This window comes from Parambassis ranga, chromosome 22 (genome assembly GCF_900634625.1).
Source record: "Parambassis ranga chromosome 22, fParRan2.1, whole genome shotgun sequence".
NCBI classification, from domain to species: Eukaryota; Metazoa; Chordata; class Actinopteri; family Ambassidae; genus Parambassis; species Parambassis ranga.
Window position 1 is genome coordinate 8,761,092 of NC_041042.1, and position 26,606 is coordinate 8,787,697.

Here is a 26,606-nt window from a genome sequence, read left to right on the forward strand (position 1 = left end):
AGGATGATCACTGTCCGACATCAACAGCAAGAAGCTCTTCCTTTTTATTTTGTATATTGACTAAAAAATACAAGCTTACTTAAATTTACTTTGGTACTTTCTGTGTCTTTATAGAACACACCAAGCGCCACAGACAAAGAAGCAGAAACCACACAAACACTTTGACAGACAGGATATCAACTCTAACTTTAGGACACCGGTGCTTTTAGAGGTCTGATGATACTGAAGATGTAAAATCATCTAAAACAGGGTAAAAATGTGCATGTTAAAACAGAGGAAACAACACAGGGTTACAGAAGAACAGACAGAAGCATGCAGCCACATCAAGCCCTTTTGAGTGTCACTGTTACTCACCGTCTGACGTCAGCAGCCGTCACTCACCAGTCACAGGGTCCTTGTCCGTCTCTTCCATGATGGTCAGTCTGCAATGAATCGGACACTACAGTGATCAATGGATTGTTATTGTGTCATAATGTGTGCATACAAACCTCGATGGCCATCTGAAGTTGATCGCTCTACTCACCTCCACAGGATGACCATGATCACCGTCTGACATCCACAGCAAGAAGCTCCTCCTCTCCGTTTTCTCTTCATTGTGATTATGTTCCTCATCCTGATGTTTTCATTTGGGTCTTGTTAACTGTGTGTTTAAAACCTACCTCCTATAAGCCTCCTCCTACCTCCTCAACTCTCAGAACTTTTTGCTACATTCAACTATAAACCACACCGTTAAGCTCCTTGTGCAGTTTTGTATGAATACATTGTTCTGTGCACCATTTCTCCAGACTTCCCACAGTGCATACAGTCAGTGCCTTCGTAGGTCTGTGACAAATATAATTGTCAGGGACACTGCGACCAACTGTAAATATTATGGTGCAACTTTATTATAATGTACTGACCAAAGTGCTACAACCCTTAATACTAATGCAGTTTTGTTTTTTAAAAGAAGGGATTTAAAATGGGTACAGGATGCCTGTTTAATGTGCAAAGGCAGGTCATGCCAGTTTGTGCTGCCCTCTGGTGGCCTGGGAAGAAATTCACTGCTTATTTGAAGCAACTGTTCAAAACAGCATTAAACACTCTGCAAGTCACTGCGCCCCTCTGCGCTAAAACAGTGACTGAAAAGAGTAAATTTAATTTGCCAATTTGTTGATGAAGATTCTCAGTCATCCAGGTCATCATACGTAGAGAAGATTGAAGCAAGGCGTCTGGACTTGTAGAGTTTTCTTGAAGACGTTTCACTGCTCATCCAAGCAGCTTCATCAGTTCTGTTTGGTGGGGAAACATGGTTTATGTGTGGTTACAGACCTCAGTGGGTGGGTCTGGGTAAAACTTAAATAAACGATAGCACTAAATGTTTCCAAAGCACTAAATGTTTGCCAATTTAATTAAAACACTGCAGTATAAAGGTATACACAGCAGGAACAGGCCACCACTCATGGCACACGGTTAAAATTAGCCCAACATGCTAATACACCTGACAACAATTAAGCAGTGCTGATGTAATTTTACGGTCTTTAAATGAGGAAATAATGGTTTTTGAAATCAGTTATAGACTGAAATAGTCCATTTTGACATCATGCTGATAGACGCTGCCTCCTAGTGGCAATAAGTTGGTGGTGCATCTCATAAAGCTATAAATCACATGAGCATTATGAACTTGTTACTCAGGTTTCTTAATAGGCATATTATCAAAGTAACAGCAACAATGAAAGAAAAGTCTGATTGCAAGAAAAAAATGTTTATTCCTCGTAAACCTCACAGAGCGAGAGCGCAGCCAAGGTCAGACCTGGGGAAAAACGGAACAGTGACTGTGGGCATAGAAAACAAAAAACACTTCTCTATACTTTCCACAATCAGTTGATCAAACAACTGACTAAACTGTAATTTTCACAACATTTTTCAAGAAGCCAATAACAGCAATCTGAGCGAGAAAAGCTCCATATACAGTAGGTGAAAACCACACGCACAATGACCATTTCAGATGATGGTGAAACCACGTCAGACTCAAGCAATTTTCTCCCTGCAGGAACAGAACAATAATACCAGAAACAGGAGAAAGGAAACTGCTTTAAAAACAGCCACTTGCTCAAAGTTGCAAATACTGTAACATTCACAAAAGAAATTACTTTCTAGTCCCTTACACTGACTACAGTCTACAACAAACAAGTGACCCACTTTCTCTACCTGCTTAACAGAAACTTCCATTAAGTGATAATCAACTGGATATTTGACAAATGTGTCAGCCAATGTATTTGCAGTACATTCTCAAACATATTACTTAGAGAAACAGCCATTCCAGTCTTGGCACACACACTCGAGTGGAAGATTAATTAAATTATTTTAACTACAACATTATAACGTTGGCATTTCCAAAGCTTTGTTTACATTGCACAGTCCATCTTAACAGTTTTCCCTTTCAAACACTGTGTGTTTTCTACAGTGCAACTTTAAAGTCAAAATCAGAGAGAAAAGAGGGGACAGCAGTTAAACCAAAGGATTTGGGGTTTAACAGCAGCAGAGATGAGCTTCTGTTAGGACACGTGACAAGCTGTACTCTCTGTGGTCGCTACCATCGTGTCAACACACTGACATATGTAAATTAAAAGTCTTGCTGTCCTGGTGAATGCGACTTGTGTAAAGAATGTGGCTTCCCTACCAAGGGGGAAATCAAAAACAAACCACTATTCCACCGTTCATTGGGCAGGATCATAGTTTTAGCCTTTGTCAGCTGTTTCACAACTAATGCAAAATGTTTGGTTGGTGTGTCATTATCAAACTCACTCTTATGTACTTAACTCAAGGCACTGTGATCATGAAAGTGATGAAAAATGATGCAGAGAAGCTTGTATGTACACACGTCTGTTTGTGCACTCTGTCAAGCAGTTCAAAACTAATTCAGAAAACACAAACAGGTTTAGGTTTGAGAAAATTTGCTTAGGTTGATTTCATTTGAAGGTTTTAGTTTCTGCTTCTTCCCCAACACATCCAGCTTGTTGAATTGAATGCATGTATGCAAAAACAAAAAACTGCACAATACAATTTAACCCCCCCCCCCCCCCAAAAAAAAGGTCAGCTGATAGCAGGGTCAATGTGTGTTGTCTGATTGAAGATAAAAATAAATAAAGGTGAGTCTGTGCCATTTTTGCACTACATTCCTCTGATTAGACAGATTTTGCCATACTATATTGGGTCATTTAGATTGGGATACAAGTCGGGCTGCCTGATAAAGTCTTTGTTTTCCAATTTTAAGGAGGGAATAATCAACTTAAAAAAATAAAGCATCTACTCCCAAAAACCCTAGAGCTGATAAGTGGTTGCAGTAGGAGAACACCCTTGAGATGAAAATACATACCCGAATCTGTGAGGTTTCACTAGACACTTAAGAGAAAAAAACTGGGGCTTCCTAGTTGACGTGAGATGTCCGTTTTTGTTTTTTTTGTCTTTTGTTTTAACTACAACAAATACAGTCACACAATACAACATCCTTCTGACCTGGCAAGGAGAAAAAAAAAACAAGAAACGAAAAGTTCTTAGCCGCAAGGTGGTGAGCCTGCAGGAAAAGTAAAAATGTCGGGAGGATGTGGGGAGGAGAGGCAGGGGCGGGATGAAGCGTTCACTTTTTGAGTGGCTGGTAAACAGAGGCGTTGGGGTCCAGGCCGGAGGGGTTGGTGTCCATAAACTTTGAAGAGTAGTGAGGTGCCACTGGGGTCATGCTGCTGGTGTCGGCTGTGTAGGAGATGCTAGGCATGACAGCCATCACCTCAGCTATCTTCTGCTTCAGGTCCTTGATCTCTTGGTCCTTCTGTAGGATTTGACCTGTAAACAGATAACATCATGTAAGACCAACCCTGAGGTCATGCCTTAAACATCAAGAACAGTTGTAGATGTGGTCACACTGCAAATATTTTAAAAAATACCTTGTGCAATCTCCAGCTGCCTCTTGGCATCTCCAAGTGCAGAGAAAAGGTCCAGTTTGATCCTGGTCTCTGCACTTAGGCTGTTCTCCAGGTGCTGGGTCTTGTCCTGCATGGCTGACAGCGCAGACATCAGCACCTCTGTGTCTTTTTCATTTTCCTTATACTTATGAAGCTCCTGAAAGATGGAGAAAGAAAACGGTTATAGTAACATCTGACACTGGGTGGTTTGTGTACTGATAATTGAATATTCTCAACAGTCATGTGACAAAAGTTCCTCTTAAAGACATCACGTTACATTTTCATTCTAACATGCAAGATGCTTTTCAGTCTCACTTCTGTCTTTTGTGAGAAGTCCAATTTCACAAATGCAGAACTGACAAAGCATACAGATACTAGAAAATATCTATAACATACCTGTACTTTTAATTCAAGCTCTCGGATCTGGTCCTCCTTTAGCTTGATGTCCATTGTTAATTTTTTACACTCTGTTTCTAAGTCGGTAATCCGCCGCCGCAGTGTGTCTGTACACTCCCCTCTAAGAAAAAAGAAAAAAAAGAAATCATGTAAAAAAAAAAAACCCACATGAGTCAGGAGTAGCAGACTCCATACTGGCCGCATGGTTATTAAAAACTAAGATGTCAAATGTGCACCTACCTGGATGCTGCTGCTAGTGCTACTGCTCTGGCGGCTGTGGCTTCCTCTAACTTCTTTCTCTTTTTTTCGTCTGCAAGCTGCTTCTCTACAGTAGCTCGAGCCTCCTGCTCTGCTTTGAGCCTCTTCTCCAGTTGGCCCACTGCCTGTTTATCCTTTTGCTTTGCCTGCACAGCATTATGGAGCCTAGTATGTACAGACACACACAACACAGAGCAGCATATTAGCAAACAGAAAATAACAGATGACGTGTGGTTAAAACACAGAACTGTTCTGGCAGAGCCTGAAACTCTCGACACCACTCACTTGGTCTGCAACAGCTCATTCTCCTGCCGCAGCTGGCCCAGCTCAGTGCGTATAGAGCGTTCAGCACTGCCCAGCGAGCCAATCTGGCTGCGCAAGTCCTGTTCCACCTGCCGGCTGGCCTGCAGGTCCGCCTTCAACTTCTTCACATCCTGCTCCAATCTATTTCAGAAATGTGAACATAGAGAAATTTTAAATGCTGCTTACATAACATTAAGCATGAAATATAATAAATGCATATTGATCAAAGAATGAGAATGAACATTGTTGTGGAACAGATAACACGTGATAAAAGAACATGCAATACAAAAACATTCACAATAATTCACAAAATTAAATGGAAAGCATGTGCAAAGAGACATGGCCATAATGAAAAGTGATGCGATACCAATATATCTGTGAACAGTCTATTGTCATATGCCCTTATCCGTTTGCTTTATGTACCGGTATTTGTTCAGTCAATGTTTTAAATGAGGCTTGAGAGACTGTAAAATGATGAACTGTGCTTTGATCACTCAGCCCACCTGCCAAAGACTACAAATATATTGTGGTGTATTGCATATCCCTTAGCTGTCCACTTGTGTTTAGGTCACTGAAATGCATTTTGTGCCAACAGGGTCAAACTAATCTAAAGAACAGTTCAGTGGGATTCTGTGGGCTATAAGAACACATAATCTGATCTACAGTTTGTTCCATCTACACTACTGTCGAACAGCAGCAGGCCTTAATTAACGATAAGTCATAGTATGGGATCAAGCAATGCAAGATAACCCCATCAACACGCACTTAAAAAAAAAAAAAACATACACAATGCTTTGAAAGTACTGCTATTCAACAAATATTTTTTGACTTTTGTTCACCCAACATAATAAGGGGCAAAAGCAAATTGGGAAAAACAAAATGAAATCGATGTTTTTCTGATGTAGAGGTATCAATCATCTGAATCAAAATATGATAGTGGAGAAAAATCCTCCTCAAAGTCAAAAAAGGTTGTCATTGCACAATTTGTTAGTGAAGCATTATCAAATTATAGTATATATTTTCTCAGTAATACTGAGAAGTCTTCTGCATGTCTGGACTGTGATCTTACCTAACAAGTGCCTCTGGCTTGCTCAGTTGGTTGTTGGGGATACAGTTATCTGTGGGGTCCCTGTGAGAGCCTCCCGATGTCCCCTTCCCCACTGTTAACTTGTGCTTCTTCTCATTCTTCCCTGTGGAAGAGGAGGATGCTGTAGAAGAGGGCACGCTGCCGTTGGTGGCACTGTGACCACGGGGTGAGGAATTGAGCATTGAGGCATTGCTGCTAACATTTTTGTAATTTTTGGAGGAGGAAGATGAGGAGGAGGAACAGGAAGAATTGTTGTCCTCTTTAAGCACCAGGTTCTCTGTGCTGCCCAGCTCTGTGGTCAGTCTCTTGTTGTTCATATGGTTCTCCATATACTCCATTTCTTGGAGTTTAGAGTCCACTGATGATGGCAGGATGCTGTTGCTGTTGTGTTGCTTTTTAGCGTCCCCGCCACCCTTTCCCTCTTTCCCTTTTTCTCTATATTCTAACTCCGGCAGTGGTGCCGAAGTCTTTTTATTAGCTGGGCCGCCATTCTGTGATACTGGAGGTGTGTCCACTTCGGATATTCCTTTAGCAGCAGCTGCTGCTGCAAAAGATGCATATAGCATAAGTTATTATTTTGTTATATTTAGGCAAGATATTTGAAACAATATTCACTTAAGATTGTTGAAAAAAAAAATATGGCTGAGGCTACCACTTCACCACAAAGCTGTGAGAGTTGATACTGTGTTAGTATCAAATATTTTGCTGCTTGCAACTGTGGCCATTTCCTGTTTACTTCTCATGCAAGACAAGACATTACACAAAACAAAGCTCATTTCACACCTTCTTGTAATTACATCCGGTTACTAGAGCTTCATGTTAACATTATATGGTGTGGATAAAAATGAACAAAATCTGAAAAATATTTCAAGTCCTGTTAAAAGCTTCTGTAAAAAGATGTCTAATGTGTCAATTAATGATATTTTTGATTGAGTTACCTGAATGAAGTGCTTTATGTATGCATATAGTATTCTGTGTATGGGTTTAACTTTTACCTTCTTCTGCTTCTCGCTCTTGCCTCTGAAGCATCTGTTGCTCTGGTGGCAGAGCCTGCTGTAAGAGCTGCATGTAAAACTCATTCTCCTTCTGCACCTCCTTCTGTTTTCGGAGGCGCATCTTATAGCTTACGTAGCTCTTGAAGCCAAAGCCCAGTGTGACCACAGGGTAGCCAATGCTACAGAGATGGACATAAATGTACACTCATAAGGTCACTGGTCACCAAAATCATAAAGCACTAATAAGAAGAAGGAAACAAAGAAATCAAACACACTTAAATTATCATGAAATAAATGTTTCATTATACTAGGTAAACTAAAATTACATGATATGGTCTGTAAGACTGCAAAGATCTTAGATTTATGTTGTACATCAGTATGCATTGTAGATGTGCTTCTTTAGCCATGGATACATACAAACTTTTTAAAATTAGTTTGCGTAATGTAGTATAATGTTGCCTATCTCTATTCTCTCACATCATTCTTCTGCAACAGATGGACACGTTCAGTTGGTAATAAACCTAGACACCCAGTCAGGCAGCTCACCAGTGTGCAGCAAAAGGACGACACAAGTCCACATGGAAGTTCTTCAGGTCTTTGAATCTGATGGCTGCCTCTATGTACACAAAGAGTATCCATAGAGAGACAGTGGGTAGACAGACCCCTCTTTCTGAAAAGACAAAGAAAGCAGAACAAAGATGACAGAATTGACACTTAATTTTTGTCCATCACGATAAACATCAGAAAATGAGGAAAAAACACTTCAGCATACTTGGATATTACAATCACTGGATTGGCATTGACTAAACTTGTAAAAATATGCCACCAGTGTAAACAGCTGGACTGATTAAAACAATGATTGAAAAACACACACACACATACTAGATATCACTGCATCTGAACTGAGAAAGCAAATACAGTTAGGAGCTTCTGAAGTTCATTTCCCCGTATAAGTGAGTCTTTTTTGTTCTTTGTATCTGGTATGTAATCAAACACAAAAACATTCCAGCTAGTGGATAAACGGTTACTTATCAGGTACTGCATGTTCTGTAATGGAGCAGCACCAGCAAATTAGATTAGAAGTAAGAAAACATAGTCAAGGCAGGTAGGCCGTGCATCTATACAAACACCTGCGCGTACAGACACTACCAATTGTCTTCTTGGCTGTGATACACTAACAAATTCAGCACCAGGAGATATTAATACTCCAATGACATGCAGTGGTTCTGAATGTCACTCATGAGTAAAGTTGGAAAGCTCAGAAAGCAACTGGGGACCCCTGTCTCCCTCCCCCAACGGGCACTAGGATTTGAATCTGACACCTGGCCTTTGGTCAACACATGGGGATGCCACTAAGTCAGACTGACAACTAATCCACAGAGTGCAGCACACTTGCACCCATGCTATGCAAAATTCTAAGAAATCAGCCAACTATGTGTAAATAAGCTAATACAACATGTATGTGCAATGCACAACGCTTTTCACATGTGTTTCTCCTGAGGCATCAAGTGGAAGTTGTTCTAACATTTAGTGCCAACAATGACTAAAAGGGCTTATTGATTTTAATGTTTAACAAAGTCAATTGACATACTGTAAATTAAATATGAAGAGGCTCAAACCCAGGAGGGTCTTACCTGTATGCCAAACATACTGCACCCACACATAGGTACTGGCAGCAAAGAATAGCCATTGCACTGGGATGAAGAGGAGGCAAATGATGTCCGAGGTAAACGCCACACACACAAAGAATACTGAGAAGGCCTGTTAAAGGAGAAGAGGATGTTATAATAATGTATAACCAAGATGTATGTTATTTAACCAAATGTTATTGGTCTATTGATTGGGGATAAACTACCTCAAAATTAATGTAACTATCTTGTGGCTACCTCTGTGATCTATAACAGATATTTTTGGACTTCTACTCTCTTCTAAGTGACTTAGAATATCTATAAATTACAGAGGTAGCCACAAGATAGTTTGCTCACAAAATTATGTGCTCACTGGATATCAGATTTGGATTTATGCATGTATTTTTGTCAAAGCATTTAATGCAGTGCCATCCAGTGTTCTGTATTTCTTTGAATGCAAAGATACAACACTGTGTACTACGCTTTCATTTCATTGCACCACATTAAATGTTTGACTGATAACCTGTTCCTTTGATTGTCTTTCTTTCTGATACAAAGCCTGGCAGAATTGCAATCTATTCTAGGGTACTTACCAGCCCCTGGTATCGAAAGGAGTCATACACACTCCGGATAAAGAGCCAGAATGGCCAGAGGTACTCAAATCTGAACTCAAGTACAAAGTCTGCCAGCAGCACCAGTGCCCACACCACCAGGAACTTCAGGTACAGGAAAGTACTAGAAATGAAGAAAAACATGTATTACACATTCATATCTGGCATCACACATACAACATTTTAATTTTGTAATCGTTATCCTATTTTTTGTGTCTGCACTTAGGGACAAATGTGTACCTTGGGCCCAATGGTAATGTTTGAAAGATTAGATATTTATGATAATGCACTTAAATCTGAACAGTTAATATTTCAAAATGCAGACATGCTTTTAAAAAGCCTTGGAAAAACGATGTAAACACTACGGTCCTTTTTGGATTTGGCTCTGAGCACCTGGATATGAACACAGCTTCAACAGTGTTATTTTTTAAGGGTTGTGGGAGAAGCACCCACATAATCTCTTGCTAGTTCTTTCCTGTGATGCAATCCATGTCAGTTTAGCATGACCGTTATGTTATAGCTATATATAGCTAACTCTCTGATCGTTAGAACCAGCCTAAAGTGACACAGTAGGGGTGCTCTCTGATGTCAAAGCATGGCTGTTTTGTGATGTGGGACAACTGTTCAATAATTCAAGTACTGCCCCACATCTCTGAGTTTTGATGCCACGTATGTTACAAGTGAACTTTAACGTTTATCTTATCAGATAGAAAGAGAGTTATAGAGGTGGAACCTGTCAGGTGTGGCTGGGAAGGACAACATAGCAGTTAATTAGTTTGCACAACTTAATACTGCAAGACGAGCTCGTCAAAAGTCAAACTGACTGTAGTCTAATCACCTTAAGTTTACGATCAATTATACTACAACTTACATCTCTGTTATACAAGGAAAGCTCGTGTGATGATGTCGGCAATAAACAGACAAAGCTCCTGTAGCGGACCCAAGTTACCTTCGCTAAAAGGGAAGCAGCTAATTTTGATACGACCTGCAGGTGACAACTAGCGTGGATAAATGGTAAAAAGTCGGGGCTAAATATATATAAAACCCCACTAGGAGGCATTTCAATCACTCACTTTGCTGTCAAAGACACCCTGTGACATGATTCAAAACAGGCTGTTTTGGGGCCTAGCGCTACAGTTAGCATGACAGCTAACGTCACCTGCTAATGTACATCGAAAACATACAGCTAGCATACACTAAGCTACCACTAGCAGCTAGCTATGTTAAGGGCTACATAGCAGTGGCATCATTGGCATCGGGGATAATGTTAGAACTGGTACATGCTGCACCTATCAAGCCCCAAGAATCCCGATACGGAGCCCCCCCCATTACTGTCGCGAGGAAGACCCCTTAGCGAAGCTCAATGTAAGTTACCTGCCGTATATACCCTCGGTGATTCGGTTCCGTTTTAACGGCCGTCGGAGTTTGCTGCAGTCCGCATTGCGCCGCTTCATCCTCCTCCCCTTGGCTTTGGCCTTAGAGTAACCACTGTAATCTTATCCAGTTTTCTAGAGTACACGTACAAAGATAATAAATGAAGTGCCTGTGGTATATGTCGCTGTTATTATTTTTCCCCAGTGGAAACAAAGAAATAAATAAAGCACTCCATTCGGGAACCTCCTCTTTTCTGTTAGCGCAGACTCAATAAGCCTGAACCGCGCTGTATTTCACGTACGTTCAGTTGTCAGACGGCTGGCGTATCCAATGAACGGTCCGTGAAGGCCTCTCTCTTTGATGGACAGAAAATGAAGCCAATCATGTTGCGCCGTGGCTTCTCGTTTAGTTTTGCTCAGCCAATCACGTCGGGGGAGAGCAGGGAGACGAGGGCCGCTGCGTGTGCAACGTCTAAACGTTCCACCAATCAGATCTTTGTGGACAAATCGGGCACCACTGATTGACCAATCAAGTGATCGCGAAGGCGCTGTTTTTTTTTTACCCCCAGAGGTTTTCCTTTGCTTTATTATAAGCAGAAAATATGCAGTCTTGGGGACAAAATTCCTTTGTGCCCGATACAAAAACAGCCGCCCCTACATACAAGGGTTATTTATATAAGTGCTTTTGTCTGCGATTCATTGACAGAGTTGCCTGAAGGCGCTGAGGCATCTATGTTTTGTTTTCAGGTTAAAAATGTGTGCACGGTGCATGCATGCGTGTGCACGTTTGTCTAAAAAGTGAGGGTTGCACTTGTACGTTATTATCTGAAAGATATTGCATGTTATTCAGCTCCTTTAAAAATAGAAAGAAAGAATTATATGGGGGGAACGCAATTAATGTATTTTAGGGCTTTATTGTCATTTAATTCAAGTGTTTATTTTAAACTCAGCCTTCACTCACTATGTGCCCAGAAATACATGTGTTTTCATGCCCAGCAGCTGATAAAAACGAAGAGCTGTGTTTGGGGTAGCGCCCAGTTCTCAAAGCACCTTGTGCGTCTGGTGGAAGAGAAGTGCGCAGCAAACCTCTCCAATGGCTCCTCGGTACGCACCAAGTCTGCGCTCCCGTTTAGCGCCTTTGTTGCTTTCCCTGCAGACAGGGTTCATCATCATATATGCCTTTTACACTGAAGTAAAAAACAATGGAACAACAGACAGGAATACTTTGAGCAACTTTTACCCAGGTGAGTTTTGAATTGTCTTACTGACAGGAGCCAAAAGTATGTAGGCTACTTTATGTTTTCACTTAAATAACTAATTTTATAGAAATATATTAACTTAACATGTCTGGAAAAGCCAAATATTGTCACTAGGCTCAAAAGAGTATAGGGAGGAGTTGCAGTTAACTGTTGCAGGCACATATTGATAAGCAGGTTTGCTGTTTGGAGCAGATGGGTTTGTCTCTTTAAAAGTGAGCTGATATGCAAGAGTAATTATACTGACCTGCAATGTATCTGATGGTCTTTGTTCTCTTGTAGAGTTCCAGGATGTGAATGTGATGGTAATTCTAGGTTTTGGCTTTCTGTGCACTTTTCTTGTGCGCTATGGCTTCAGTGGCTCTGGATTTAACCTCCTTGTGGCTGTGGTGGCCACCCAGTGGGCAATCATCTTGAATGGCATTGAGTCCTGGTATTATACTGGAAAGATCCGTGTAGATTTGAAAAGGTAGAACACAACTCTGCAAAAATAAGCCATGTTCAATCGCATCAACAATGCCTCAAAAAATAACGTAAAAAAACTGCCCTAAAATTTCTGTTTATAATATTTGATACAGTTTGGTGGTTGCTGAGATGTGCACAGCCTCTGTCCTCATTTCAATTGGGTCTGTGCTGGGGAAGATCAACCCAGTCCACCTCATCCTCATTGCCCTGCTGGAGGTGTCAGGCTTTGTTGTGAACGGATGGCTCCTCCAGACTCTGCTGAAAGTGAGAAACATGTTTCTCTATTAGTTTAATGTTACAACACATGCTTTATACTCTGGATTGTCCTGCTTCATGGTGCTTCCTGTCCCCAGGTCCAACCTCTAACCAGCATCATGATGCTTCACATCTTTGGGGCCTTCTTTGGTTTCATGGTAACATGGATCCTTTACCGTGAGGGCTCAGAACAGAAATTTGAAAAAGAGAAATTTGACAGGAAAACTGGATTATTCTCCATGTTGGGTGAATATACACAGTCAACATTTAGATAGTTCAACCCCTCATTAGCAAAAATATACACTGGTAAAGGAAAACCCTTCTACATCTAAGTAACTTCTCTTGTCTATGTCTTCCAGGGACGGTGTTCCTCTGGATGTTTTGGCCCAGTTTTAACTCGGTCCTTGTGGACGATCCTCAGAGGAAGCTGGGGGTGGTGTGCAGCACCTACCTGGCCCTGGCTGTCACTGCTGTCACAGCAGCTGCTGTGTCTGTGCTCTGCAGTCCCAAGGGAAGACTTAACTTGGTATGACCAGACATTGGAGATGTCAGTGTATCAAGATGGACTTCATGGTACCTAAATCAATGTGCTTGATCTTGTGCTAATTCAGGGCTTGTGTCTTCACCTTTGATCAGATCCATATGCTGTCATGCATCCACGCTGGTGGAGTTGCTGTTGGGGTTGCCATGTCAGTAGTTCATTATCCTTGGGAGGCAATGATAATAGGATTTGCTGCTGCCCTGATATCAACCTTTGGATTCCACTATCTTAAGGTTTCATCACTATTTATACATGTATTCCTCTGCTAAGAAATCACCTGTCACACCTCCTAATAATTTTCTTGTTTGTGCAGATCCACATGCTTTTAGCATTTCAGTGCCATGACACCTGTGCCACTCTCAGCACACACGGACTTCCTGGTCTACTGGGATGGCTAGCACACCTTCTCCTGCAGATAAAAGACTGTGATGATTATACCACGTAAGAATGCTGTCACATGAACAAAAAAGCACCAAAAGTTTTCATCTGTTACATTTTTTTTCACTTATTTTACAGGGCTGTCCGGTTTGCTGTATTTCACATTTGTGCTCTCCTCCTCACCATCAGTACATGTTTGTCCACAGGTCTTGTTACCGGTATGCCCATTTCATTTCATAACCCAAGGCAATAAAGAAATAAGAACAATTGAATGAACTATATAAGTAATTAGGGAAATCCAGAAGTTACTAACCCCAACTTAACCTGAATGATGACATGTTTTGTTATTGTTTTTGATTTTGAATACAGGGCTCATACTGAAATGGAGCTTCTGGAGACCACCACAAAACAAAAAATGCTTTGATGACCAAGCTTACTGGGAGGTATGTAATCAATACTTCTTGTTCCCATGCAAATAAAAGTGTGAGTTTTAAAAGCAAATTAATTAAACTGCGAAATACTTTTATGTTTTGCAGTTTCCCAATCTTGTAGTGCGGAAGTAAGAAGACCAAGTTTTATCCTAGAAGAATCAGAGTTTAAAGAGGAGCTAAGACTCGTTTACTGATCATGTTTAATGGTCGTCATGTTTGTCAGACATTGTCCTGATGGTTTGTGTGCTACACAAGCAAAACAGATAAACAACATTCTGCAGTTGTGCAGCCTTGCTGGCTTCTGGTCAGTGTGGGTTGATTCAATTCAACAAAAAAAGGGTTTACTGGCAAGTTTCAGAGCAGATATAGTGTTATTAAAATACAAATAAACCCATGTTTACATTCAAGACAGATCTATGTGTACATTATTATGAACCACAGCTGTCAGTTATTTTTCAAAGCCATAATAATTTATGTATTTCCCACTCAACAGTTAAAATTAAAGAATATCAGTGACAAATGTCTACCCAAAGAAAATGTGGATAGTTCAGTAAAGCTCCCAAAATACACACTTTGTTATACACGAGTTGTAAACCATTTTAACAACATGGCTACACAGTCTGAGTGCAAGTATGCATAAACATGTGCCATATTTGAAAATAACGTTCAAGAAACCATGGAAATTTGTGCTTAGTTATGATTAGGCCATTATACAGCAAACTATATAAATTAAACATGTTTTTCTGAAAGCTAAAAAAGTTTATGTATAAAGTGAATAATGACTGAAGCATAAGGTTTCATACAGTATAGAAAGCAGAGTGAATACCCGTGGACCTAAAGACACACAGGATCCATTACTGCCAGAGATCCTCTGTACGTCCAAACTTGAAGACCAAACCCCTAAATGAAGAAAAGGTAAGGTATAATATAAGCAAAGTAAGCATGGAATGGTAGAAAAATGTAGAAACTTTTAACTTACCCAAAGAAGATGAATGCATTTTGGAAGAAAATGGCAATACCAGGGTACACAACAGGCTTCTCTGTAAGAAACACACAAGAGTATATACGGTATTATATCACAGAATACCAGCACAGCATAGTGTGTATATATAGATATTTCATGACATTCATTTTACTCAGTAATCTCACAATGCTACACTATAGTATAAAACGGTTTCTTCAGCAGTGGGTCTAGTTGTAAAGTGGCAAACAGAAGATAAAAAGAACGTACGAGGCACAACAAATCCTCCAAACAGAATCCACATGGAGGCAATGAGGGAGCCAAAAGCCAGCATGAAGCCAATGAAGAGCCACACTCGAGCGCCTGCAAGCACAGATAAGAGAGGGCGGGTTACTGGGTGACGTGTTTACTGATTCGTGTTTTACTACATGTACAGAATGTTATGATGGCAATTCAAGAAATCAGTCTGAAAGTTGGGTGTAGAAAATAGTTGTTACTGAGAAAACCAAATGTTTGTGTGTCCTTTCATACATACCTGTCTGTCCCAAGCAGCCTTCGCTGTAGCTGTCTCCTCTTACTTGTCCATTTGAAACAGCATTGATCCTAGATGGGTTAAATAATCAGAAAGCTGAATTACAAACAGACACTATTAATTTAATAACATGCATCTGTACTAGCATTTAAAGGGGTGGCAAAACATTTTCAGAGAAAGCTATGATATTGCTTTGATTTAAACTCATGGGTCTTAGAGGTCATCTTTAATGAGGACACCTCACAACAAAACAACCACCAGTTATCACATGACTGAATCCTTCAGCCATATGATAACATCTCCATCACAATGAGCAGCTCCATGTGCTGAGCTTAAAAACAACAATTCATTGTATCTTGTGTGTATCTAATGTTTTTCAATGACGCAAAGAAAATTGTGTCTTACATGAGAAAGGCCACAGTAGCTATGACTCCACATGTGTGATAAGCATGATGGAACTGTCCCTGATCAGGATATTTCACAGCTGCATCGATGATGATCCACCAACCAGTGAAGAACTGCAACAACAAAACCACACGATTTAAATGATATAGATAGCTTTATGAAAACGCGGAAGGAAATGCATTAGTAGGAAGTGCATTATTCACAAGCAATATTAATTGTCCATTCCCTTATTATTATCAAAAACTAGAAGCAACCACAGAGTTATCAGTCGGTACTATTAAAGAGAGAAATTCAGTGGAATTACCAAAACTCCAGCGGCTATAGATGCGATGGTGTTTCTCCTTTCTCCCCAGTCCACATTGCACTCGCAGTCTCCGCAGCGGATTCCGTCCAGAAACCCTGACATTGCTCTGAGAGGAGATGAATTACGTTGCTTAGAGCACAAACAACATTAGAACTTCACAGACGCCGTCGCGTGGTAGCACCGTGTGTTTATAACACGGTTTTTATTTGCGAGTACACAACAGCTATGGATTCGATTCCCCGGAAAAGTGATCTGTATGTGCGCAGTCGCTGTACAGTAGGATGATGCTCAACACCCTCAAATACTAAACAGCAACGTTTACGTAGCTCCTGATTTGTACCCTAAATCATATCTGTAACATCTAGTCGACAATGAGGCAATGGACATAGTCAGTCGAAAGTTATTGAAACTGAAAGCGAATTCATAAAGCGGAATAAACGGTCTCGTCGTCGGCTTCTTTTGTTCAGCGCTTTGGTACTAGCAAAACATTTCCTTGAAGGTTTCTTTTTTGCTATGAAGACGCTGAAAATAATGTCATACGCCTAACGAGAACCACAGGAACGAACAAAAACGGGCATACAAACGATACTACTTCCCTTTGAAGTCATTTTTAAACGGAATTCTTACCTTTTGTTTTCGGTTTTTGATGTGAGCCCTTCAGATATAACCCGACTTTGCTTCCGAAAGGAGCTCAGTCACGCACATGCGCAGTTCTTGCACACCCTTTCTATATAGAACCTCTCTAAAAGACGTATTATGTAGCTTTCACGTGCAGTTGGAAAAGTGGGAATTTATACAGTGAATAATGAAAAAGCACAAGTCTGCGCATTTCTTCTATAAAATCTAAAGTTACAGAGTAAAGAACTGAATGTGATGCCGTTGCTAGGCAATCAACTCTTGTTATTCACCCTCTTTCTTCTTTTTTATTCTTTCGTAAGTTTTTTGGCGCAGCGTATCTTCAGCATACATTGACCGATTTCAGCCATTCAACTATCAAAATGTTAATCTCACGGAGGACATTCCGGGTCAACTTCAAGTTTTTTTTAAACAAATTATTCAAGCTACAGACTCCATTTCAGTCTTAAAACGCTCATTAGATGCTGCTCTATCAAACTTGTATTCAGAATTTTCTAATTTCCAATGTTTTTACACAGACTTATTTGGATTTGAGTCTACCTAACTTGTGTGCTGCAGCTAAATAAAATGTTGTCTTGATTTTGATTAAATATATTATATATGCAATTTTATGAGACTGTAAAGAAAATATTTTCTTTTATTGTTTATAAAGGTGTAGCACCGATCTATCAGAAGCCCTTTTGTGTATGCTCAGAGGAGAGACATTCCTGAAACATCATGTGTGAGTCACATGAGGCCTTTATGCTGGATCATCATGCCGCTTAATACAAATTGTAATTATCAAAGTGAACACAGACAGACATATATATTATAGCTTCAGTCACCAACAAGATTTTTTAGATTGTTATATATTATTAAGCAAACAATCATAAACACATTCTAATATCAAGAACGTAGCCCATAAAAAGAAGAGATGACAATTATTTTAAAGCAGAGAGAATGACTCAAAAAAACTCCAGTGTTGCCAGAGGCATAGGAAAGCCTGCTTGTCACCCAAATAGCCCCCAGCACAGATGCTGATAGCTAGTTATACACATAAAAGGGGGCCAGAAACAGTTAGGAAAGTCATTTATTATACTTGTAACATAAAAGGGTTAATTGTAGTGACACTGTCTTTTGAACTGATCTGGGGAATTAATGCCGAAGACCATGAGGTGTGTTGTCCCCCTCCACTCCCGTGTATTACCAGTTTCAGTGGATCATCAGATCCAATGCACAAAACCCCTAACTTGTGGTTATGAATGATTAAATGAGTTAAATGATAAGTACTGGATAAACTGGAGCAACAATAGTCTGGAAAAGAAGACACTGTGGATACACCTCTGGAGTGTTCTGATGTGCTCTCTGGATGCAGTGGCTCCTTTTCACTGTAGGCTACATGCCGGGATATTGTACACATGAAAAATAGATAAATGAGTCAGATAAGGAAAACATGCTAAAGATTTCATAGCAATGATTTGTTGACCTCCTTCCTAATTATTTTCAGAATTTTAAACACTAGATAGAATATCAGTAAGCCTACCTTATCATTGTACTTCTTCCTGGCAGTTTCAACCTTGATCCCTAAGTACATTACCATTATCCAGCTGTAGAGGTAAATAAAAACATACCCATAGTTTGAGGGCAGCACCGTGAGGACATCCATGATGAATGTGCCAAGTGAGAATCAGGAAGTAACAAAGCAGACCAAGGTTATATGAAACCAGTTGCCACTGTACGAAGATACAAATTTAAATACCTTTAAATTTATATTAAGTGTATGTTTTGGTTGCATGTACAAAAATAAACACTTTTGCTTCAGTATGTAAATAATTTAGTGATCAAAAGGTGAGGTGTATATTTTTTTACAGGTAGGCCTCAGGAAGGCATTTTACAAAGACACGATGTCTGTTAACCAACACTGTTCAATGGTGCACACAACAAAGGGTGTATATTAGATGTATATTAGAAAATGGTCATTAAAGCAGTAGACATGGTGTTGTCATGAGGATTGTGACTGAGATTCTTCATCACCTCCTCCTCTTAATGCAATACCTACAACTGTGAACATAAATAATAAAGAACAAAGACAATGCAATTGTCATTGTAGTATCAGCCATCATCTAATTTATTTTTGATTGTGATCTACTGAGTACACAGAGTGCACATTCATAAAAACATATCAAGAATATCAAGTTAGTGGTCCATAGAAACGTGTTATTAGCACAGTTAAAATTAGCATGTTAGGAGCAGTTCACAGACACAATTGCTGGTATGTTCGAAAATGCCATGCTAGTCGATATCAAGCTCTTGGGCAAACACAAGATGACAATCATCTTAATAGATTCCAAGCAACTGCAGAGCTACAGAGATGGACAGAATGATGACACCAAGGTATCCAATGTAGCCATAGGCACCGTGCATCCTCTTGGCTGGGTCTGAAATAAAACAGAACAATGCACTTTCACTAAGAAAGAAATATACAAACATGTCAGGCAATAACTGCCCTGTAACCCCTGTAACACATGGACTACAGTCATGTTCCTGTGTAGAAGAACTACTAATCCAAGGTGTTTGTTTTAAGCCAGAGCCTTAGGAGAGTTATCTGTGCCAACATAATAACAATTGAGAGTAAAAGCAAAATATTACACATTCATTTGGTCAGTACTAATTTATCAAACTAACGCTTGAAGAAGCTCCCATCAACATCAAGAATGTCCAGTTTTCATTTTCGCTGATCAAATTGTCAGAAACAACATGACAGTGCACAGATTTGTCACATAAGCACAGATTTATTGTCTTTACTGTAAGTAATTATTTTTGATGCTTATTGTTGTGTATAGTTGCTCCTCAAAGACTCATTCTGACTGTGTTCCATTAAAGAGAAGGATAACATCATAGCATTCACTAAATCTATAAATTCATATCTGCTCTGTTATCTGCACATCTTACCTCCTGTGTAGTAGCCCCAGGCATAGGAAAATCTGCTGGTCACCCAAATAGCCCCCAGGACCGATGCTGACAGCTAACATACATAAACACACATAAGGAACAAGAAACATTTATTAAAGTCATTTTTTATAGGCTACTTTTTTATGCTACTGAAAATGTGCCTAATCATGGTGACACTGGTTTTTGAACTTTGTTATCTGGGGAATTCATGCCAAAGATCATGAGGAGTGTTCTCCCCTCCCACATAACATGTTTCAACCACGGACTATCAGATCCAAGGCACAAAACCGCAAACTTGTGGTTATGACTATGATTAAATGTGTACAATGATGAGCAGGCCTACCGGATAAACAAGAGCAACGATGGTCTGGAAAACAAGCCACTGTGGATACACCTCCAGAGTGTTCTGATGAGCTCTCTGGATGCAGTTGAACACTGGCTCCTTGTCGCTGTACATGGTGGGATACTGCAAAGTAAACATATAATCAGACATGCAAACGCTCCCAAAACACGTATCTGTTGACTTTCTTCCTAATTATTTTCAGAATTTTAAACACTAGACGGACTTTCAACCTACCTTTACGTTAAACTTCTTCCTGGCAGCTCCAACCTTGATCCCTAAGTACGTGAGCATTATCCAGCTGTAGAGGTACACAAATATGACATATCCGAAGTTGGGCGGCAGCACGGTGAGGACATCCATCTTTGAACTTTCGTTGTAAATCAGTAGAACACAGCGGCAGCAAACGACACGAGAGGCAGTGTAATGTCCAAGGAGATCTGAGAAGCCACTATCAGACCAGGAAGCAGCAAAGTAAACAACCATGAGTTACATAAAACATCGCGAGAGTTTGTGTTCCGGGATTACAATTAAAGGGCAACACCACTAAATTTCTCATCTAAGTGTATGTTCCTAAACATTCCCCCCTCTGGTCTATATCTCAATAAAACTTTAAATTAAAGCCTACATTTCACCACAGCTGTAAAGATGTAATGTTATTGTTTGTAAGTCTGATTTACGTATAGATGTTTCCCATAAGACCATTAAGACTGTGATCTATACACAACATAGTAACAAAGAACACGATAAAACATCTGACAAAAAGGTATCCTTCACCTCCTCAGAGCACCATGTTTTTACTCTGATTCATTTAGGTTTATTAGCATACAATGCTCTTTGTATACTGTGTATAGGCTTTAGTTCTATATGTCACATCGACTGGGCCGAATCATTTAGCCAGTTTCTAGAGTGGGCTGGTCACGACCACTAGGGGTGAGATCCCAAAGTGGCATTTGGCGTGATTTATTTATATAATTTATTCAGGAACAGATAATCACTGCATTAATTGACGTAGATATTTAAGAATCCCAGCTACTTAGCTACAGCGTCATGTTACCATGGAGACAGAATGGAGACTCAGCTTTAGTTGGAGCCGCTGCCTTTAGTCACAGTGTAAACAGTTGATGTCTCACGCCTAACGCAGCATCGTGAGTATGTAACTTTTGTTTTTACTTTATCTTGTTGATCTTTAGATGGAATCTGATGGTATTGTTTTGTGCTTGTGTTGATATTTTTTACATTTGATCGAGTAGTTCTTTGACTGTGATTGCCGTGCAGCGTGTGTACAGATTAGATGTAAATGTGCGAATGTAGAGTTGTTTATAACATGATATATTATTCTGTTAATATTGTAGGTTTTGGTTTGTTAGACATACAACGTATTAATAACATTTTATTCAGTTCTAGTTCATAAATGCATATTGACTGTTAAAAAATTTAATTCATAGCGGTAATTAGGGCCCTATTGAAACCCTAGGGATTATTATTTTTCACCCCCTCCCCCCAAGATCGCTTTTTGGAGGCCTTAACATGCCCCAAAACTCACCAAACTTGGTAGAAAATTTTTGAAATTTGCTGACTTTTGAAACGCACATAGGAAAATGGCTCTATAGCGCCCCCTAACGTGTAGCCAATTTGTTTTAGCTTGGTACGTTGCCATGTCAAATGTTCACTGATGTCATCAAAGGGGAAAAGACAAAAAAACGCAAAACTCTTTCAAAAGCCACGGTGTGGCGGGGGCGTGGCTTAACTGGCCTGTCAAAGGATAGCAGACATATACCGAGGACGGCACAGTGAGTAGTTTGTCGTTTTGTTAGCCTGGTTGTCATGGTGATGGGGAATATTTGCGTCACGTGAGTGTAGGTGGCGACAACTGGAATCTATAAAAGGGGCACTCACTCACCGACACGGGTGTTAGTAGGGGAGAAGGAAGCTGGGTGGCCACAGTTTTTGTTGACCGCAGCGTATCGTAATATAACGCAGCATTTCATAGCATAACATAACCATAGCGCACACCTTTGCACGTTCATCACGTTTATTCTTTTGTGCCACTTTGGGATCTCGCCGTCACTCGGTCCCGAACAGCGCATGACTGGAACTTTCCAGGCAGTTTAAAGGCAGCCGCTGCTGCCCCTCCTTCATTTTGAGTGACGACGACAGACGGATGAACTGTTGGAAGAGACTACGGAAGTGTTTTCGATAACATTTTGGCTGCAGACCATCTAACCAGCGATTTTTTTTGTGTTCAATACTGGTGATACATCATTGTAGACTTCGACTTTTCACAGCATTCACTTTTTATAGACGTTTTTGTAACGACGTTCCCGAGCTTCAGTGACCCGGTAAATTAGACAATGTCTACCTCAACTTTGTTATGTTGTTTTCTAACATTGATTCTTAAATGTTATACTTTTAAACATGTACGTTTTATTTGTGCACTTAATGTGTAAAGCCTAAGCAATGGGATTTAAGTCTTTTGAAGCATATCGGACGTTAGTTCAGGCTAGTCGAAGCCATCTTTAGCTTACGTCATTCTGGAAATTTCCAGTATCGGTACTTGCTTTGTCGTTACGCAACAACGCTCTGCCCACTAGGGGCAGCAATGAGCAAACAAGGATTATGCAAAAACAAGCTGTCGCTCTCAGGTTCTGATCTGTACCATCAGGGCATATCTCTTGATATCTACTTAGTCGTTTAAGATTTGGGTTCTGTAAACATGCTTTATCTTTAATGCTGATGGAGATTTGTTTTTTTTTTCTATTTTAGGCCGTTGCACAAACCTACATAATGGCCAAGGGAGAAGTCTCACACATTGAAATGGCCCAGGCTCGCCAGAGCGATGGCATCAATGTGATCTTTGACCAGAACAGCCCTGCCTCCTCTCCCTCCCGATCTTCTAGCAGCTCCTCCTCTGGCTCTGACCATTACAGGGGACGTGGCAGCCACAGGAGACGGTACAGATCTCCATCTTCCTCATCCTCTTCATCAAGCAGCACATCCTCCTCTCACCCCAGATCCCGCTCTCGCCCTCGTTGCCACAGGCAATCCTCAAAATGCAGATGTTCTGATCGCAGATATGGTGGTGGCCGTCACCGCCGTTCCCGACCACGTTGCTACAGAGATCACTCTCGCTCCTACAGCCGCTCATCCTCCCGAGACACATACTCACACCGCAGACGCTACAAGTCCCGTTCTAGGTCTCGCTCCAGCCGGTCTTTCGGCCACTGGAGCAGAAACAGGAGACCCACAAGCCAGTTCAGATGCAAATTTTCTCAATCCCCAACCAGACCCTACAGGTACAGGTCAAGATCCAGGTCTTCTGGGCGTTCTGTCAGTTTGAGTTTGCATGGTAAGTACATTAGATTAAAGGGGAGCAATATTTCGTTCACCTGTATTTTTACTCAAAAGAGGATTGTTGAGTACAACAGATTAAATCAGCTCTCCACTTCTTTGTCTTGCCTAGATAAAAGAGAGCTTCTCAACACTGCAAAGGACAATGCTATGAAGATTCTTGGAGTGCAGAACCTGGAGCTTCCAGAGAGTGTGAAACCAATACTGTTGGCGTCATTAGAGTCCCAACAGTCATCACCAGAGCCAGAGGCAAGGGTGAGACATGATCCTGAAAAGACTGCATCAGAGGTGAGTGTCTGTGAGGAAATGTTAGCTTTATGTGGAGCACAGCACACACAAAAGGATGAGGGGGAAAAAAGGAAACTTAAGGTAGATGTAAAAAAAATTAAGGTAATTGGTGAATTTAAGAATAGCTTCTAGATTCTCATACTATTTGTTCTAGCTTGATACCATTTTTGTTCACAACAAACTCTACACTTGTCTACCAATTATCTTGAGGTCTGTGTTGTGTTGAATTTCCTGTCTTCATAGATAACATGACAGTGGTCTCCTTCAATCATCAGCACCTGGGATTGGGATTGGGTGACGACACTATATGTTTGCGTAAAAGGTTGCCTGATAACTGTTGTAATATTTACAATGTGTCATTTAACAATTTAACACGGATAAAGATTAACTTCACTTTTAGATCTGCTGTACACAGTTAATACAACTGCTAACTAAACACATAGATACATTGATGCACAACATTTTCAAATATTGTAAAACTGACTCCAATTTGATAGGAAGTGGAATTTTGACAATGTATTTATGCTTGCAGTTAAAATGGTGTTATTTAGCAGAATCCTCCACTCGCTGATGGAGCACAGGTGTGTGGACTGCGTTATATTGACAGTTCCTGTCAAGAAAACTAAAACAGATGACGAACTCCTCTCCGTATTCCAAAGATAAGTTGGTACACAAGATGTGTGCTAAGGGGCTGGGAAACGTGCGTCACCATCATTCTGCCACTCTAGACTTCAGAAGATTTTCTTTTACTTTCATACTTCGTTTACATTTTTTTTTCTTTTTTTAAAATCTGCCCTTCAAGTGCTCATTAGTTATTTGGGAGGGGCTGCATGAGAGCTACAGTTTGTTGAAGATAATTACTGTACACACAATAGAAAACACTATTAGTATTGGTAATGTAACATGTAATCTATCCATATGAACTTCACAAACTGTCAAAACTCACTCTTGTGTCTAACTGTATATTTCCCGTGTCTTTTTCTTTTTTTAACAGAGCCGAGAGAAGGCGGAGTCTACAAATGTGTCCAGCCCAAAGTTGTCCCCAAAGAGGAAAAAGATTGTATTCAGCAATAATGTAAGTACTTTGCTGTTACTTTTGAAGCTAAAACTCAACATTATACTAAACAAATTCAACAGTTTAAATAAAATGGTTCTTGTCTTTTCAGAATTCAGTGGTCAAGCCAACAGTCATAGCCTCGACTGGTGTTAAGGTAACTCCCAGAGTGGACAGCTATGAGAGCAGGAAGCCCTACGGCCAGTGGGTTCCAGTCAAATCAGCCCAACCCTCCAGAGCACGCAAACACACTCTCATGTCGCACTAAAAGTGTGGCAGATCTCATGGAGAGTGTAAATAACTGTACATAGTTTTGTACATATTTTGATGTGTCATTTCATGGTTGATATTTTCTTTCAGATGTTAAAGATTTAAATGGGAAGAAGTGAGGAATTCATTCAGGTGGGATTCATTTCATTTCCCTAACGTGTATCATAAATTCAATAAAACACGTCATTAAAAATTTACTGGTTGTATTTTTTGATCAGTCACATAAATAAGGTTGCATTCAGTGCTTCTATTTGCGCCTGTAAAAGTTAAAGGTTTTAAGTAGAATAGTGCATTAGAATCATTGGTTAAGATAAAGGAAACCTGCTAAGAACACTCAGTTGTTGGAGTGAGTACATTTAAAAACAAATTACTGTATTCAAATATAATTAAATGGAATATAATATACAAACAAACAATACTCTGCAGTAAATAGCCACTTTAGTGAAGATACTACTAACACAGGTCTGGGCTAAAGCTAAATAAACTAAAGGGGGAAAAAAATAAAATTAATGTCGGTTGCAGTTCCTATGATGACCACATGGTGTCAGTATTTACCTGTGCATCATGTGTTAAGTCCAGGGTTTAATCGGTTCATTCAAGTAAGTTGGGTTGTAGTCACAATAATATGAGTATGAATGAATTCAAGATCACCACAATGGGACAAAATAATACTGCTGTGATTATAAAGAAAAGAAAACAACCATCCATGAGATCTAAAAGTCAAACTTTCACAATTATAATTCTAGTCCATTCATTAGTTACCAGGGAAAATATTATAACTGTTCTGCAGCAGATATCATTAATAACATTACCTCTACATAATACATAAACAACATTAAAAACTGAAGTCGTCCTCACTAGATATGTAATATACAATATATATATATATATATTGCAATAGTCTACAAAATTACCGGTAAGATCTTACTGGTAGTGAATTACTACTAATGGCAGCTTATCCACTAAATAGTAATCCATTTAAATCAGGATGATATTCACTTACACATCACAAGATTTATGAATGTTTTACTGCCAGACAGTGCGTCTCCTCCTGCAAACTGATCTGATTTGAATTAATTACTTAAATGGAAGATATCGCATGCAAATAAAGTTGGAAGCAAAAGTGATGCAGGAAGCAGTTGCTGTTTACTTGATATAGATCCGCTGCATGGATAAGCACACAAAGCAACACCTGGTTTTACCAGGAAAATCAGAGAAGACAGGTTTATCTTGCCATTCTTGCATGACTCATGGATTCCCAAAGAACACACTAGGTGTTTGTTTCATGTACATTTAAGAATTAGCAACTTTGATCACTTGCAGGCACCCAATGAAACATATTTTATCATGTTTACCAGGCTTAAATCACACCCACTAACTGGCAGTTGGCAGTTAAAGAATCAAAGGTGTCAGACTATGTGAGACAACAGTCAATTTATGCTGTGTTGTTCCCTACAGAATTTCCAGCCAACATCCTCAGGCTAATCAGATAACACTACAAAAAATATTTCAATCATAAACCTGAAGATTTAATCCACTTCCAAACAGCTCCAAAGCAGTCAGATATCAAAGGTATCCGGGGATGACTTCTACTCTTCATGAGCAAAACATAAACATAG

At 40.0% G+C, this 26,606-nt stretch overlaps 5 protein-coding genes across 9 annotated transcripts; 2 read left to right on the forward strand and 3 right to left on the reverse strand.

Annotated features, from left to right (window-relative positions):
- Positions 1–1,725: 1,725 nt before the first annotated feature.
- maco1b (macoilin 1b) lies at positions 1,726–10,851 on the reverse strand. 3 transcript variants are annotated; one of them, XM_028395239.1, is made up of 11 exons: positions 10,591–10,851; positions 9,199–9,340; positions 8,612–8,738; positions 7,524–7,647; positions 6,978–7,156; positions 5,965–6,523; positions 4,878–5,036; positions 4,575–4,757; positions 4,335–4,455; positions 3,921–4,095; positions 1,726–3,819 (listed from the first exon to the last, which is right to left on the reverse strand). In XM_028395239.1, exons 1-11 carry the CDS (start codon positions 10,668–10,670, stop codon positions 3,617–3,619), a joined length of 2,052 nt encoding a protein of 683 aa, XP_028251040.1. In that variant the 5' UTR covers positions 10,671–10,851; the 3' UTR covers positions 1,726–3,616. The 3 variants fall into 3 exon arrangements, with proteins under 3 accessions (XP_028251040.1, XP_028251039.1, XP_028251038.1); XM_028395238.1 differs by having other exon boundaries at positions 5,965–6,526; XM_028395237.1 differs by having other exon boundaries at positions 5,965–6,529.
- Positions 10,852–11,661: 810 nt separating this feature from the next.
- Positions 11,662–14,090, forward strand: rhd (Rh blood group, D antigen). The gene is made up of 10 exons (XM_028395258.1): positions 11,662–11,833; positions 12,128–12,314; positions 12,424–12,574; positions 12,664–12,811; positions 12,925–13,091; positions 13,202–13,339; positions 13,420–13,547; positions 13,623–13,702; positions 13,854–13,927; positions 14,021–14,090. Exons 1-10 carry the CDS (start codon positions 11,683–11,685, stop codon positions 14,045–14,047), a joined length of 1,251 nt encoding a protein of 416 aa, XP_028251059.1. The 5' UTR covers positions 11,662–11,682; the 3' UTR covers positions 14,048–14,090.
- Positions 14,091–14,097: 7 nt separating this feature from the next.
- On the reverse strand, positions 14,098–16,850 carry tmem50a (transmembrane protein 50A). The gene is made up of 7 exons (XM_028395294.1): positions 16,745–16,850; positions 16,118–16,223; positions 15,814–15,926; positions 15,412–15,479; positions 15,147–15,239; positions 14,895–14,955; positions 14,098–14,815 (listed from the first exon to the last, which is right to left on the reverse strand). Exons 2-7 carry the CDS (start codon positions 16,217–16,219, stop codon positions 14,770–14,772), a joined length of 483 nt encoding a protein of 160 aa, XP_028251095.1. The 5' UTR covers positions 16,220–16,223; positions 16,745–16,850; the 3' UTR covers positions 14,098–14,769.
- Positions 16,851–18,830: 1,980 nt separating this feature from the next.
- mgst3b (microsomal glutathione S-transferase 3b) lies at positions 18,831–20,506 on the reverse strand. The gene is made up of 4 exons (XM_028395292.1): positions 20,262–20,506; positions 20,028–20,150; positions 19,685–19,757; positions 18,831–19,170 (listed from the first exon to the last, which is right to left on the reverse strand). The coding sequence occupies exons 1-4, from the start codon at positions 20,385–20,387 to the stop codon at positions 19,070–19,072; spliced, it is 423 nt and encodes a 140-aa protein (XP_028251093.1). The 5' UTR covers positions 20,388–20,506; the 3' UTR covers positions 18,831–19,069.
- A 1,420-nt stretch (positions 20,507–21,926) lies between these two features.
- Positions 21,927–25,184, forward strand: rsrp1 (arginine/serine-rich protein 1). Of its 3 annotated transcripts, XM_028395275.1 has the most exons (6): positions 21,927–22,366; positions 22,791–22,978; positions 23,066–23,373; positions 23,488–23,663; positions 24,658–24,738; positions 24,830–25,184. In XM_028395275.1, exons 2-6 carry the CDS (start codon positions 22,812–22,814, stop codon positions 24,983–24,985), a joined length of 888 nt encoding a protein of 295 aa, XP_028251076.1. In that variant the 5' UTR covers positions 21,927–22,366; positions 22,791–22,811; the 3' UTR covers positions 24,986–25,184. The 3 variants fall into 3 exon arrangements, 2 of the variants coding, with proteins under 2 accessions (XP_028251076.1, XP_028251075.1); XR_003669453.1 differs by having other exon boundaries at positions 22,791–23,373; positions 23,488–23,985; positions 24,196–24,738; positions 24,830–24,895; XM_028395274.1 differs by having other exon boundaries at positions 21,928–22,366; positions 22,791–23,373.
- Positions 25,185–26,606: the final 1,422 nt, after the last annotated feature.